The sequence below is a fragment of the Dermacentor andersoni genome, chromosome 3, assembly GCF_023375885.2.
Source record: "Dermacentor andersoni chromosome 3, qqDerAnde1_hic_scaffold, whole genome shotgun sequence".
Classification (NCBI taxonomy): Eukaryota; Metazoa; Arthropoda; class Arachnida; order Ixodida; family Ixodidae; genus Dermacentor; species Dermacentor andersoni.
In genome coordinates this window covers 118,188,837-118,201,845 of record NC_092816.1, presented here as the reverse complement: position 1 = coordinate 118,201,845, position 13,009 = coordinate 118,188,837, and the positions used below count along the sequence as shown (strand labels likewise).

Here is a 13,009-nt window from a genome sequence, read left to right as displayed (position 1 = left end):
TCCGTTCTGCCGATTTCGTGTTCCATCGGAAGTGTCTGTTTTCTTGCGCCACTGCCGACCACGCTCAGGCATGTCGGATACGGACGAGGAGCTACTCGTGACTGTGAACACTATAATACTTATTTGTGCTTTACTTGTGCGACGCCGACGTGCCAGAAATCGGACGAGAAGGTTTTGGGTGCGCCCTATATGGCGGTACAGGGACACCGAGGGCCAGGCGCGTACTCTGCTTCCCCGCCTGCGCGCGAGAGACGAAGGATACTTCAGAGAGTAAGTGGGATCGATAACTACTTCTTCGATTAGGTGCGTGCCACCTGCAGATCGTAGAGTCTCACAAATGATTGTGCCGTTTCTTGTAGCTACCTGCGAATGCCGCCGAGTGTCTTCGACACTTTGCTCAGTCTCGTGCGGCCCCTCATTGAGCGGCAGGCGACACCGTTCCGGGATCCCATTTCTGCTCATGATCGACTAGCAATGACGATACGGTAGGATTTATTTCAATCCTATTTCTTTTTGTAATGCAGGAATACCGAATGTCTATGCTACACTTGTACCGACACCTAAATGGAATCCTATTTACGCACGGGAAGCTTAGCGCACAGCCCGTGGTTTCAGTGCGAGATCAACGCACCGAAATGCCTCTGTCCCGTGCATTGGTGCACGCTCAAGAACCGTAGGCGACCAAAAATCCCCTCCCCACCGCCCCGCTTCTGCACGCACGCACACGCTTACTTATGGCATGCCACATGATCAGTTCGTTGTTCTCGCACGTGAAGCCCGAGTTTATCATCATTCAGTATTTTCGGTTGTGCAAAAATTGACAGGCTAGTCAGAAATTATTTGCTTAACTGTTTATGTTATTATTGAAATTATATTTGCATTGCTAGTGTGGAATACCCAGATAATATATTGTAGAGCACAGTGTTGAGTGTTAATTTCAAAATAAAGGTTTATATGAATTTTTTACAGGTTCCTTGCGAACGGAGACACCTTCAGGAGCTTATCGTACAATTTTCTAACAGGGAGGTCAACGGCATGTGAAATTGTCAGACAAACAACTTCCGCCCTTTGGGACGTTCTTCAGTCAACCTATTTAAGGTTTCCGGCAACTTCTCAGGAGTGGCTAAAGGTAAGCAGAGAAGCTGTGTAATTTATGTTGTCTGAAATCTGAGTAAACAAGGTATAGCAGTGCTTTCTAAGGATACCGTGCAATAGTTCAATATAACATCGTTCTGTATCACGAGTTTGTAATGGTCGAGTACGTAATATGGGTGATAGGTTTGCCTTTGCTATTTTCAGATCGCTGCAGACATGGAAGAATTTTGGCACTTTCCCAATTGCATAGGAAGCATCGACGGTAAACATGTGCACATCCAATGCCCAGACAACTCAGGATCGATGAATTTAAATTATAAGAAAACATTTAGTGTGGTCCTCCTAGCTGTGTGTGATGCACATTACAAGTAAGTCAATTCTTTCAATGCTTGGAACTTTACTGTGTTGATTTCTTCAGCTTGCACTCAAGAGGTCTCATGTCCCCACAGCAAGCTCAACTGTCAGTGTGCTCCAGTTTGCAACAGAAGCCTTTGCAAACTTTGTGTTTATTATAAACTTAGAAAAACAAATTCAGTACCCAATTCCGTAGGCAACTGTAATATAAATAGAGAATGTGCAGGGGTGTATTCTTTATTGTATTAATGTGTGTCTACTTCTAGGTTCACCTACGTAGACATTGGCCATTACGGCGGTGAAGGTGACAGCGGGATCTTTCAGCGATCACCTCTGCTGGAAGTGCTGGAAAAGGGTTTGCTGGGCATTCCTCAGCCTAGGAGCATTGGCTCAATAGGTCCCATTCCATACCACATGGTTGGCGATGAAGCTTTTCCGCTGAAGCCATTCATGATGAGGCCCTATCCAAGACGAGGTCAGTTGGAAGTTATTTCCACTTGATATCTCTGCCTTTAACACACTCTTTATGCTGCTTTTCAAGTAAAGTATGGTGTTCTGATCCTTTTATAATGTTCATTAAAGCTACATTGAACTCTGCATGTAAATTTCAAACCTTTCAGTTGACATAAATCAGTGAGATATAAGTCTGCACGATAGACAACACTGGTTTAGCCACTTCGCACATATAGTAAAATGAAGAATTGCTTTAGGGGTACTGTTTTCCTTTTTCTCAGAGCTGCAGAAGTTCAGGAATGACCCATCTCAGCGGCAAGAGTACCTGAAAAGGGCAACATTCAACTATCGCTTGAGCCGAGCAAGACGGTTGATTGAAAATGCCTTTGGAATCATGTCAAGCAGATGGAGAATTTTGCGGCGACCATTTCGGGCATCGGAGGAAACGACACAAAATATTGTGAAGTCATGTGTTGTATTGCACAACTTCCTGCTGAGTTCGCCGCAATCGCGATCTGCATACAGTCCACCGGGTTTCACTGATCATGAGGACTGGGAAGGCAACATTGTAGAAGGATCCTGGAGAGCTGGCAGTGACAGTCTGCCGGGCATGGGGGACCTCATCACTATGTCTGGTTATCATTCAGCAAGGTAAACTATCTCGCAAGTGAAAGCATGCACAATCAGGATTCACTTGTTTGGGCACTGATGGTGCTGCATTTTGTTGCTTTCGCAGGACAGCTATGGATATGCGCAACCGCTTGGCAACCTACTTCATGAATGAAGGACGAGTGCCATGGCAGGAGAGGATAGTGACCCGCGCGGGAATACAGGTAATGATGCAGTTTTCAATCATTTGCTCAAAACATATTTTGCAGGCGCCAAAATTCACAATAATGCTGCACAAACTGGAGAGCATTCTTTATTGCCGGAATATAGCACGGTATTCATTCGGGCAGCTCCATTTCGGCCTCAAAAATAAGTGAATGGATCTTAAATAGTATCTCCGAGCGTTTCCTTGCCGGAAACTTTCGCAGCTTTGTGGCCATCCAGTTGGCCGCCTGCTGGCATTCGTCTGGTGGGCTTTCGGTACTAGGTACTCCAAGCTTCCTAGTACTCTCAATCCTGCTCAGTGTGCTGCTGCAGCTACCCAGTGCTTCCTGTACGGCTTCTTCAAACGTGTCATTCTTTCTTCTTTTACTGTAATGACAATGCCGCAGTTTTCATGGGGAGTTACAAACTCATAAAATGTTTTGCAGGAAAAATGAACAGCAGAGCTACCGATACTGTGGTGCCGAGGAAAGTCGCACTTGGGAAGGCTGCGCTGGCGGCTGGGCTCTGTTTGCGCCACTGTTGGACCTTGATGACGCATGAAAAGAAAAATATCATCTGTTAAGAGAGATACAATGTAAAATTCCTTGAGACAAGCTCACCCGGAAGATGCTGCAGCCTCAGTCGGGGTTGGACTGAGCAAGCTGAAATACATAAAGAATGTGTTTCGATGAGACAACAGGATATGAAACGTCCAGTATGTGGTGCACAGCATTTTACTGCCAGCAAGACAATTTATGCAATACATTATCAGTCTTTGTAAGTAATAAACTATTTCATTTAGCAAGTGTGTTTCATGCATGTGTGTTCTATGATTGATCATTCACAATAAATTCACAAGTACCCACCCACAGCTCTCTTCATCATCTGAAGTGAACATAGGTGTTCTCCCAGAGCATCTGCATTGACATCAACAAATAATAAACAGAAGTACGTAGACGTAATACATGGTAGCGCTAAAAAAAAAAAAAATGTGACAAGGCATACATTTCATCCAGCACTTCTTCAGCTGGCGATGGGTTGGGCCAACTGCATATAAGATTTATCTATGTTGAATGAATATTTGTCAGAGTACCACATGCAGGTCCCAGTACGTAAACAGAAAGAAACAAAATACCAATCGCCTGCAGCACTGCTGGTTGACAGTGCCTCTTCGGCCTGCTGCAGGTGTCTGTGAGGGCAGGAATCATTATGCAAACACCTAATTTAAGCATTCAAGAACATAGTTAAATATAGGATTAGCACGTACCCATCTTGTGGCAGTGGGATATTCGTGGTTAATCTGGAAAGCAACCACACAGCGAGTATTGTATTCCACGATACACACACATAGGTTAACATTTCTCAATTATGCGGCTACATGCAAATAATAAACGCTGTCCTGCATCGTACCGTAAAACCCCCGAGCAACAAAATAATGAAACGTAAAAGTGAGAGTAATTTAATAGTTTTATAATCAGTGAAATATGAGTTTGCAAGCACGGGATATCGCAGCCATCAGACGGGGGCAGGAAAATATTGAGAATTGGAGTGGTAGGTATGTGGCAACAAATGCAGTCACTTTTTACATGGAGAAAGGGCGAGCGCACGGCCGGCAGAAAACAAAACCGCGAGCAACCGAGTTTATTATTTCTACGTAAAAATGACATGCATGAATGTGTTCTAGGATGAAAAATCCTTATTTAACGAAGAAATACAGAAATACGTCCGGCCGTGCGCCGCACGAATGCGCCTCGCGCACGTCGCGTAGGCACATACCTCTTCAAAGTATCGAACAATACAGCACCCTTCTTGAACATGATAAGAGAGCGGCCGTATTCAGAAATTAATGTCGCGGCTGGACTTGGTCAACATAAGATTAAAGAATCGTCTGTAATGAACATGCCCGAGAGGGTCATTTCGTTTCGTTCGGCGCATCAGCCGTTCACGTGAGCCACGGCAAAGCTAAGTCGCATTTCTCAATACGGTAGTAAATGCACCCATGCACTAGCGAGCATACATTTACCCAGGGAGCAAATATTCCAATATATGCACCAGATCAGGTCCCTGTGCGAGCGGAAACAGAGGTGAAACAGATTTCACAAGTGCATCTTACTTTTCCGCGTAGTAAGGCGTCTTCCGCAGAAAACTGTCAAGAATGTAATAGTACGGCCACTCCGTTTTCGCCTTCCCTTCCTTGCCGGGAGCACCACTCTTGTAAGCTTTCTTTTTCTCCACCGCTACCTTAAGCCAGCGGTCGCGGAAGTTCTTGAACTTCGCCGCTGCCTGCTCGCCTGCATGGTATGTACAAACACAATGACATGCTCACACATGTTCCCGAAACATTAAGAAAATTTCACCAATTACTCACCTGTCATCCCAAACTGTTGTCCAATAATGTGCCAGCGGTTGGCGCGCAGCTCCTTATCTTTGAAATCGCCGTTCGATTTATCGTATAGGCACGGATAGTCGCGAACAGTTTCTAAAAACGCTTCCATTGCGACTTCTTCGACGATGTCTCGATGGCAGTGTGGGAAGGCTTAACAAAAACAGCCCCCTTGACTGGAAATGGCCTCTGAGATTTTACGGCGTGCGTGTCTGAGATTTACGGCGTGCGTGTCACGGAGCCCATAGATTATGATTCTTAGCTTATGCCACAGGTGGCGCCACAACAGCGCGGTTCGTAAAGCAGCTCGCTTCTGATTGGTGGTCGTTTTGCGTCTGCCGCGAAAAATGGGTCTCGCACCCATTCGCGCGTTTGCCGCGCGTTGCTGCCGCTTTTCGTGAATCTTGCCGCGCGCGACAGCACCGCGTGCCGCGCGCGGCGTGTCGCGCGCGTTTTTGTCGCTAGTGTGGACGTACCATTAGGGTGCCCTGTCCTGTCGCGCGCGAGCTGGGGGTCAGGCGAGGGAGGAGGAGCGTTTTTCTCTGGCGGCTGCTAGGGTGCCTCGATGTCCTCCCCTCCCGCCGCTTCGTACAGAGTGGAGACAACCGCGGCGTCTACTTCGGCGTTGGCCGCAAGAACCCCGGACGACGTAGTAGATGCCTTTGGACGTCGCCGCAAGGACGCCTTGCCGGCGCCATGTGTCTTCAAAGCCATCTGCGAGGTGGCCAAAATGCGTGCCTGCGCGGGCCTCATGTGCAAAGCGATCTGCGATATTTTCAGAGTGCGCGTAGTGCCGGTAGCTTCATATACGCTGCACTTTCGACGTTTCGTTCGCGTTGAAGGGAGAGATGCACGAAGATCAATTGGCTTGCTGCTGCCGCAATTGCTTATTCCAGAATTTTTACAGCGAGTTGCCGCGCTCATCGAGCGAGATGTGTTCATGTTTACCTGCTCGCGTGACACTGCGCTGATTAATTTAGTTAAAACACGTTGGCGGACTTGTTGGTTTGAATGTATGATACAATGTGTAAGCGCGACTGAGCAAGCACGTAAAAAGAAACACACACACAAAGACAGCGCTGTCTTTATGTGTCTGATTCTTCCTACGTTATCGTTTAGTCACGCTTACACATTCTATCAGTGTTAATTTAGTAAATGAGCGAGTGGTTACGAGTTTACATGGCCGATAAAACTACTATCCTTACTTCGTACACCTATCCACTAATTTGCTATCGCAATCGGTGCTTCACCTTTCGGGCGAAACTGTGCATTTTTTTTAATGTGCATGCAATCGAAGGTCAATCTTCAAATACTAAGTCTTGAATTCAAGCCACCATCCCGAGCAATCCACTGCATCAGAAATCGTCTTTTATTTTTACTATTTAGGCGGGTCCTGCAGTAAGACGCTTTTGGCATTTAAAAAAAAAACAATATGCCTAATGTAGGCAGCACATCTTTAACTTGGGCCATAAATTTCTTTTGAGAAGGTATTGAAAATCGCGAAGTATAATAAACTTATCTTTATCGGGCGATCACGCTTCGCCGCCTGACAAATGTTATCGCACAGCGCAGGACGCGCCTGCATGTATCCGAAGTTTCTGGAAAGTTATCGATGCTTCTATCCGCTGTCTGTTGTCGCCGAACCTTGTGTTATCTGATTTCATCGCCTGACGCGAATGGTGTAGAACTTTGTGCAAGGCACGCGGGTCCCAATGATTAGTCGGGAACATTCGACGACTGCCATATGAAAGCCGACGCGCTTGACCCGCTGATCAGGTTTCCGACGATCGCCGATCGTGTTCGCCGCTATCGTTGTGCTATAAGTGTAGCCTGTCTTTTAGGGCACAAGTTCACCCAATAAAAGTTAGTTTTGTCGTTCACAGTATTGCTACTGTGTTTTTCAACGTCACCGCCACGTGACAATATATGTATTAAGTTTAAAACCAACCCAACAATGTAGAACGATATCGAAGTTCTATAAGCTACACCTAGAGTTATCTAGAGCGGACAAAATTGTTATTTATATATGCCTACACCATTTGCAATATAAAATTTATTTGTTAGTCTGACTTCTTAAAAAACCTCAAAAGCATTCTGCCAATGTCCCGCAACATGTAAGCTCCTATACATTTTTTCTGCTTCTGATCTATTAACAGATGCATATGTATTGTGTACCAAGTTATATATCCAAGCTGTCGATTTTGGACAATATTTATGCATAAAGAAAAGAAATCTGAGGCCCCTACCGGATACAGTCGGCACAATAATAGCCTATTTTTAATGTAGCAGGTTTTCTTCTGATCGCTGATTTGGATTAGAGCATTACGACGATTCACGTGTATTTAAGTCAGGGCATCGAAGTTGGTGCTCACGTATAGCTTTCTCTTAAGTCCGATTTCTAGCCGATAAGTGCAGCGGTAGTTTGAAAGAAAGCGGCACGGGCATGCGAGTGGAAATATCAATCATAAGTACCATGACACACGCACATAGTTGTGGGCGTAATAGAACCCATGCGTTAAAATTGGTATGCGACTAAGTTTCTAGGAAACAGCAAAGCAGCAGCGCGTGTACTCGTGGGGGCATAAACCTTCAATGACGTCAGAATATAAGTATCAAAGCTGGTCATGTTTGTAGGCGAAGATTTCCGAAGAAATCTCGCACGGAAGGCACTAGATGCGTCTAGCTGGCGCGTTGAATATAATCCGTAGTGCCAGTATTACACTAATAAATTATTTCCGAATTTTCTAGTGAAACAGACTAAAGCACGTAATTGGCAAAGTTCCATTAGGTCTTTCAGCGCACATGGGAATATTTGAAGGTATACATTGGTTACCTCTCAGCTGGCTGTTCTTCGTGTATGCCTTGTAAGGGTTTGCATATCCGCTAATAGTTCGTATGTCTCATCTGCGGTGAGAGCCAGGGCTCAGTTCAGTTCTAATGAGATCGATTAAGTCCCCTAAGGAAATTCGACTGAGAATATTCGTCTACTAATGACAAACTATCGCCGCGTAGCATCAAATAATCCCACTTGCCGCCAACGTAATGAGATCGGGAGGTTCGATAAAGCCACTTTTCAGGTAAAGAAAAGGATTTCTGAGAAATTCACCAGATATTCTACAATCTTCTACAAATCTTGATTTTTCATTATCTTCGGTAATGCTTAGTTTCACACTTTACATCAGTTTATCGCCGTTCGAGCCTCCTAACGGTTTGGCCTCAGTTTATCAGGCCCTATCATTTCATCGCGCGCGCCGATTACCGCGATCCTGCTCTGACATAGCCCCGACATGGACATAACCAAATGACGCTTAAAGAGGACGTAACTCGTGCTGAAACTGTCTTGCCGCGTTGTTGACGACAGCAACGTCATCTGTTGGGACGTTCTCCTACGTTCGGGAAGCATGCAAGGCCTACAGGATGCGCAACAAGTGGCAATACACCTGCCACCTGTTGTCCCAAGTGTTAAAAGATCTGTGGCCCCTGTGGCACATTTCAAAGAGTTACACCCCCACTATGCTGAAGGAATAGTAGCGTCAACGAATACTTTACCAGGCGCTCTGGACCGACATCGACATCTCAGATTTGTCACCCATCTGTAAAAGAAACGGAGTGAAGTCAGCAAACGATACGCAGGCTTCGGGATGTGGCAATACTTGTGCGGTTGCTGCCCTCGTAAACGACGCTTACTTGCTGCTGTCTCTGTCAGCAAACAGACCGCATGACTGGCACGGCTGTTTGGGTTGCATTAATAATGCATATATTTCTAACACCTATGCAAAACAGTACGCCTAAGAGGGCATCAACTAGCTGGAACAAGTACATCCTGGGCGCTTTCTAGCAGTGATATTAGTGCCCCCAATCAATGTACATCATCATCATCATCATCATCAGCCTAGTTACGCCCACTGCAGGGCAAAGGCCTCTCCCATACTTCTCCAACTGCCCCGGTCATGTACTAATTGTGGCCATGTTGTCCCTGCAAACGTCTTAATGTCATCTGCCCACCTAACTTTCTGCCGCCCCCTGCTACGCTTCCCGTCTCTTGGAATCCAGTCCGTAGCTCTTAGTGACCATCGGTTATCTTCCCTCCTCATTACATGTCCGGCCCATGCCCATTTCTTTTTCTTGATTTCAACTAAGATGTCGTTTACCCGCGTTTGTTGCCTCACCCAATCTGCTCTTTTCTTATCCCTTAACGTTACACCCATCATTCTTCTTTCCATAGCTCGTTGCGTCGTTCTCAATTTCAGCAGAACCCTTTTCGTAAGCCTCCAGGTTTCTGCCCCATATGTGAGTACTGGTAACACACAGCTGTTGTACACTTTCCTTTTGAGGGATAGTGGCAACCTACTGTTCATGATTTGAGAATGCCTGCCAAACGCACCCCAACCCATTCTTATTCTTCTGGTTATTTCAGTCTCATGATCCGGATCCGTGGTCACTACCTGCCCTAAGTAGATGTATTCCCTTACCACTTCCAGTGTTTCGCTACCTATCGTAAACTGCTGTTCTCTTCCGAGACTGTTAAACAGTACTTTAGTTTTCTGCAGATTAATTTTCAGACCCACCCTTCTGCTTTGTCTCTCTAGGTCAGTGAGCATGCATTGCAATTGGTCTCCTGAGTTACTAAGCAAGGCAATATCATCAGCGAATCGCAAGTTGCTAAGGTATTCTCCATCAACTTTTATCCCCAATTCTTCCCACTCCAGGCCTCTGAATACCTCTTGTAAACATGCTGTGAATAGCATTGGAGATATCGTATCTCCCTGTCTGACGCCTTTCTTTATAGGGATTTTGTTGCTTTCTTTGTGGAGGACTACGGTGGCTGTGGAGCCGCTATAGATATCTTCCAGTATTTTTACATATGGCTCATCTACACCCTGATTCCGTAATGCCTCCATGACTGCTGAGGTTTCGACTGAATCAAACGCTTTCTCGTAATCAATGAAAGCTATATATAAGGGTTGGTTATATTCTGCACATTTATCTATCACTTGATTGATAGTGTGAATATGGTCTATTGTTGAGTAGCCTTTACGGAATCCTGCCTGGTCCTTTGGTTGACAGAAGTCTAAGGTGTTCCTGATTCTATTTGCGATTACCTTAGTAAATACTTTGTAGGCAACGGACAGTAAGCTGATCGGTCTATAATTTTTCAAGTCTTTGGCGTCCCCTTTCTTATGGATTAGGATTATGTTAGCGTTCTTCCAAGATTCCGGTACGCTCGAGGTTATGAGGCATTGCGTATACAGGGTGGCCAGTTTCTCTAGAACAATCTGACCACCATCCTTCAACAAATCTGCTGTTACCTGATCCTCCCCAGCTGCCTTCCCCCTTTGCATAGCTCCTAAGGCTTTCTTCACTTCTTCTGGCGTTACCTGTGGGATTTCGAATTCCTCTAGGCTATTCTCTCTTCCACTATCGTCGTGGGTGCCACTGGTACTGTATAAATCTCTATAGAACTCCTCAGCCACTTGAACTATCTCGTCCATATTAGTAACGATATTGCCGGCTTTGTCTCTTAACGCACACATCTGATTCTTGCCTATTCCTAGTTTCTTCTTCACTGTTTTTAGGCTTCCTCCTTTCCTGAGAGCCTGTTCAATTCTATCCATATTATAGTTCCTGATGTCCGCTGTCTTACGCTTGTTGATTAACTTAGAAAGTTCTGCCAGTTCTATTCTAGCTGTAGGATTAGAGGCTTTCATACATTGGCGTTTCTTGATCAGATCTTTCGTCTCCTGCGATAGCTTACTGGTTTCCTGTCTAACGGCGTTACCACCGACTTCTATTGCGCACTCCTTGATGATGCCCATGAGATTGTCGTTCATTGCTTCAACACTAAGGTCCTCTTCCTGAGTTAAAGCCGAATACCTGTTCTGTAGTTTGATCCGGAATTCCTCTAGTTTCCCTCTTACCGCTAACTCATTGATTGGCTTCTTGTGTACCAGTTTCTTTCGTTCCCTCCTCAAGTCTAGGCTAATTCGAGTTCTTACCATCCTGTGGTCACTGCAGCGTACCTTGCCGAGCACGTCTACATCTTGAATGATGCCAGGGTTCGCGCAGAGTATGAAGTCGATTTCATTTCTAGTCTCACCATTCGGGCTCCTCCACGTCCACTTTCGGCTAACCCGCTTGCGGAAAAAGGTATTCATTATACGCATATTATTCTGTTCTGCAAACTCTACTAATAATTCTCCTCTGCTATTCCTAGAGCCTATGCCATATTCCCCCACTGACTTGTCTCCAGCCTGCTTCTTGCCTACCCTGGCATTGAAGTCGCCCATCAGTATAGTGTATTTTGTTTTGACTTTACCCATCGCCGATTCTACGTCTTCATAAAAGCTTTCGACTTCCTGGTCATCATGACTAGATGTAGGAGCGTAGACCTGTACAACCTTCATTTTGCACCTCTTATTAAGTTTCACAACAAGACATGCCACCCTCTCGTTAATGCTATAGAATTCCTGTATGTTACCAGCTATTTCCTTATTAATCAGGAATCCGACTCCTAGTTCTCGTCTCTCCGCTAAGCCCCGGTAACACAGTACATGCCCGCTTTTTAGCACTGTATATGCTTCTTTTGTCCTCCTAACCTCACTGAGTCCTATTATATCCCATTTACTACCCTCTAATTCCTCCAATAACACTGCTAGACTCGCCTCACTAGATAGCGTTCTAACGTTAAACGTTGCCAGGTTCAGATTCCAATGGCGGCCTGTCCGGAGCCAGGTATTCTTAGCACCCTCTGCAGCGTCACAGATCTGACCGCCGCCGTGGTCAGTTGCTTCGCGGCTGCTGGGGACTGAGGGCCGGGGTTCGATTGTTGTATTCATATAGGAGGTTGTGGCCAAGTACTGCACCAGGGTGGCCAATCCTGCTCTGGTGAGAGAGTGCGTTACCGGTTCTGGTCACCGGGATCAGGCCGCACTCCAGGCCTGGCCTGGCCTGGCCTGGCCAGGCCAGGCCAGGCCATAATAAATTGATATTTTCGTTATTGATAATATACTGCGTCATGATTACTGTCATCGCAAAAAGAAATAGCTTCAGCATATAGCTCAAGAGGGTAGCGAACACTAGTGTCTCGGCCGCGTTCTTCGTATTGCGCACCTTAATATTATTCGCAGAAATGAGCTGAGATTCCTATTGCATATGTGTTCCAGCTTATGATGGCAGCTTTTGCTCCAGGATGGAATGGTTCCGCAGTGGTCTGAACGGCATAAGTCGGCATACTCCCGAGTACACTGAGTCATACGTTCTGCGTACTGATTCACAGACACGAGAAAGCATTTGTGAATGACGAATGGTGTGCGTGTCGGCGTGAGTATGAATAAGAGCGCCGGTGAGTTTGGATAGACGCGAGTATACGAACAGGCGTGTATGCCACTTAACGAGAGTATGGACCAAACTCAGCGGCCGGTCATTTGAAGTGAAGGTTCGAGAATGAACGGGGCTGATCGCCAGATATCGTGAGCGGAAGTGAGCGTGTGCGCGAGTGAGTACCTGAGAGTGGAAGCCTAGGCGAGTACAGTAGTTAGTGGGGGGCCTGTGTGTGTGAATGCAAGGGACTATGAACGCGAGTTGGTGAGTATACGAGTGGGCATGGTAGGAACGTGCGACTACCGACGAGTGACACTACACGTGACTGAGCGAGTATGCATAGCGTGGAAAAAGAATTGGGAAGCGAGCATGAGTGAGCGTCCGCCTAATTCTGCCGACCTACGCATAAATGCACTGCAATGTTGAACACTAACTGTGTTTCTAAACTGGGCTTTTTGCACTGACACAAAGGCGAAAGCAGCCTCAATGAGCCAGAAAAAGTACCGCGTTAAAGTTTGAATCCTTTTAGCCGTGGAAAAGGCGCGAATGCAAGTAAAACCTGTCCAACAAGCTCGGTCGCGAGTAAAAGAC

General features: G+C 46.0%; 2 protein-coding genes across 2 annotated transcripts in view; both read right to left on the bottom strand.

Annotated features, from left to right (window-relative positions):
• Positions 1-13,009, bottom strand: part of LOC126539092 (uncharacterized) — a 175,331-nt gene that overhangs the window by 158,947 nt on the left and 3,375 nt on the right. The window contains exon 3 of the mRNA XM_050185811.2: positions 8,648-8,691. Coding sequence (XP_050041768.2) covers positions 8,648-8,691 — 44 coding nt within the window. The remainder of the gene's footprint in view (positions 1-8,647; positions 8,692-13,009) is intronic.
• On the bottom strand, positions 2,818-5,023 carry LOC126539099 (uncharacterized). The gene is made up of 8 exons (XM_055074732.2): positions 4,829-5,023; positions 3,983-4,015; positions 3,851-3,904; positions 3,721-3,762; positions 3,582-3,632; positions 3,336-3,377; positions 3,184-3,261; positions 2,818-3,102 (listed from the first exon to the last, which is right to left on the bottom strand). The coding sequence occupies exons 5-8, from the start codon at positions 3,611-3,613 to the stop codon at positions 2,850-2,852; spliced, it is 405 nt and encodes a 134-aa protein (XP_054930707.2). The 5' UTR covers positions 3,614-3,632; positions 3,721-3,762; positions 3,851-3,904; positions 3,983-4,015; positions 4,829-5,023; the 3' UTR covers positions 2,818-2,849.

Coding starts and splice junctions, on each gene's coding strand:
- LOC126539099 (XM_055074732.2), bottom strand. CDS start 3,613: ATGTTCACTTCAGATGATGAAGAGAGCTGTGG. Junction 3,378..3,581: donor GATGATGAAGAGAGCTGTGG/GTGGGTACTTGT, acceptor TATGTATTTCAG/CTTGCTCAGTCCAACCCCGA. Junction 3,103..3,183: donor TCCTCGGCACCACAGTATCG/GTAGCTCTGCTG, acceptor TTGTCATTACAG/TAAAAGAAGAAAGAATGACA.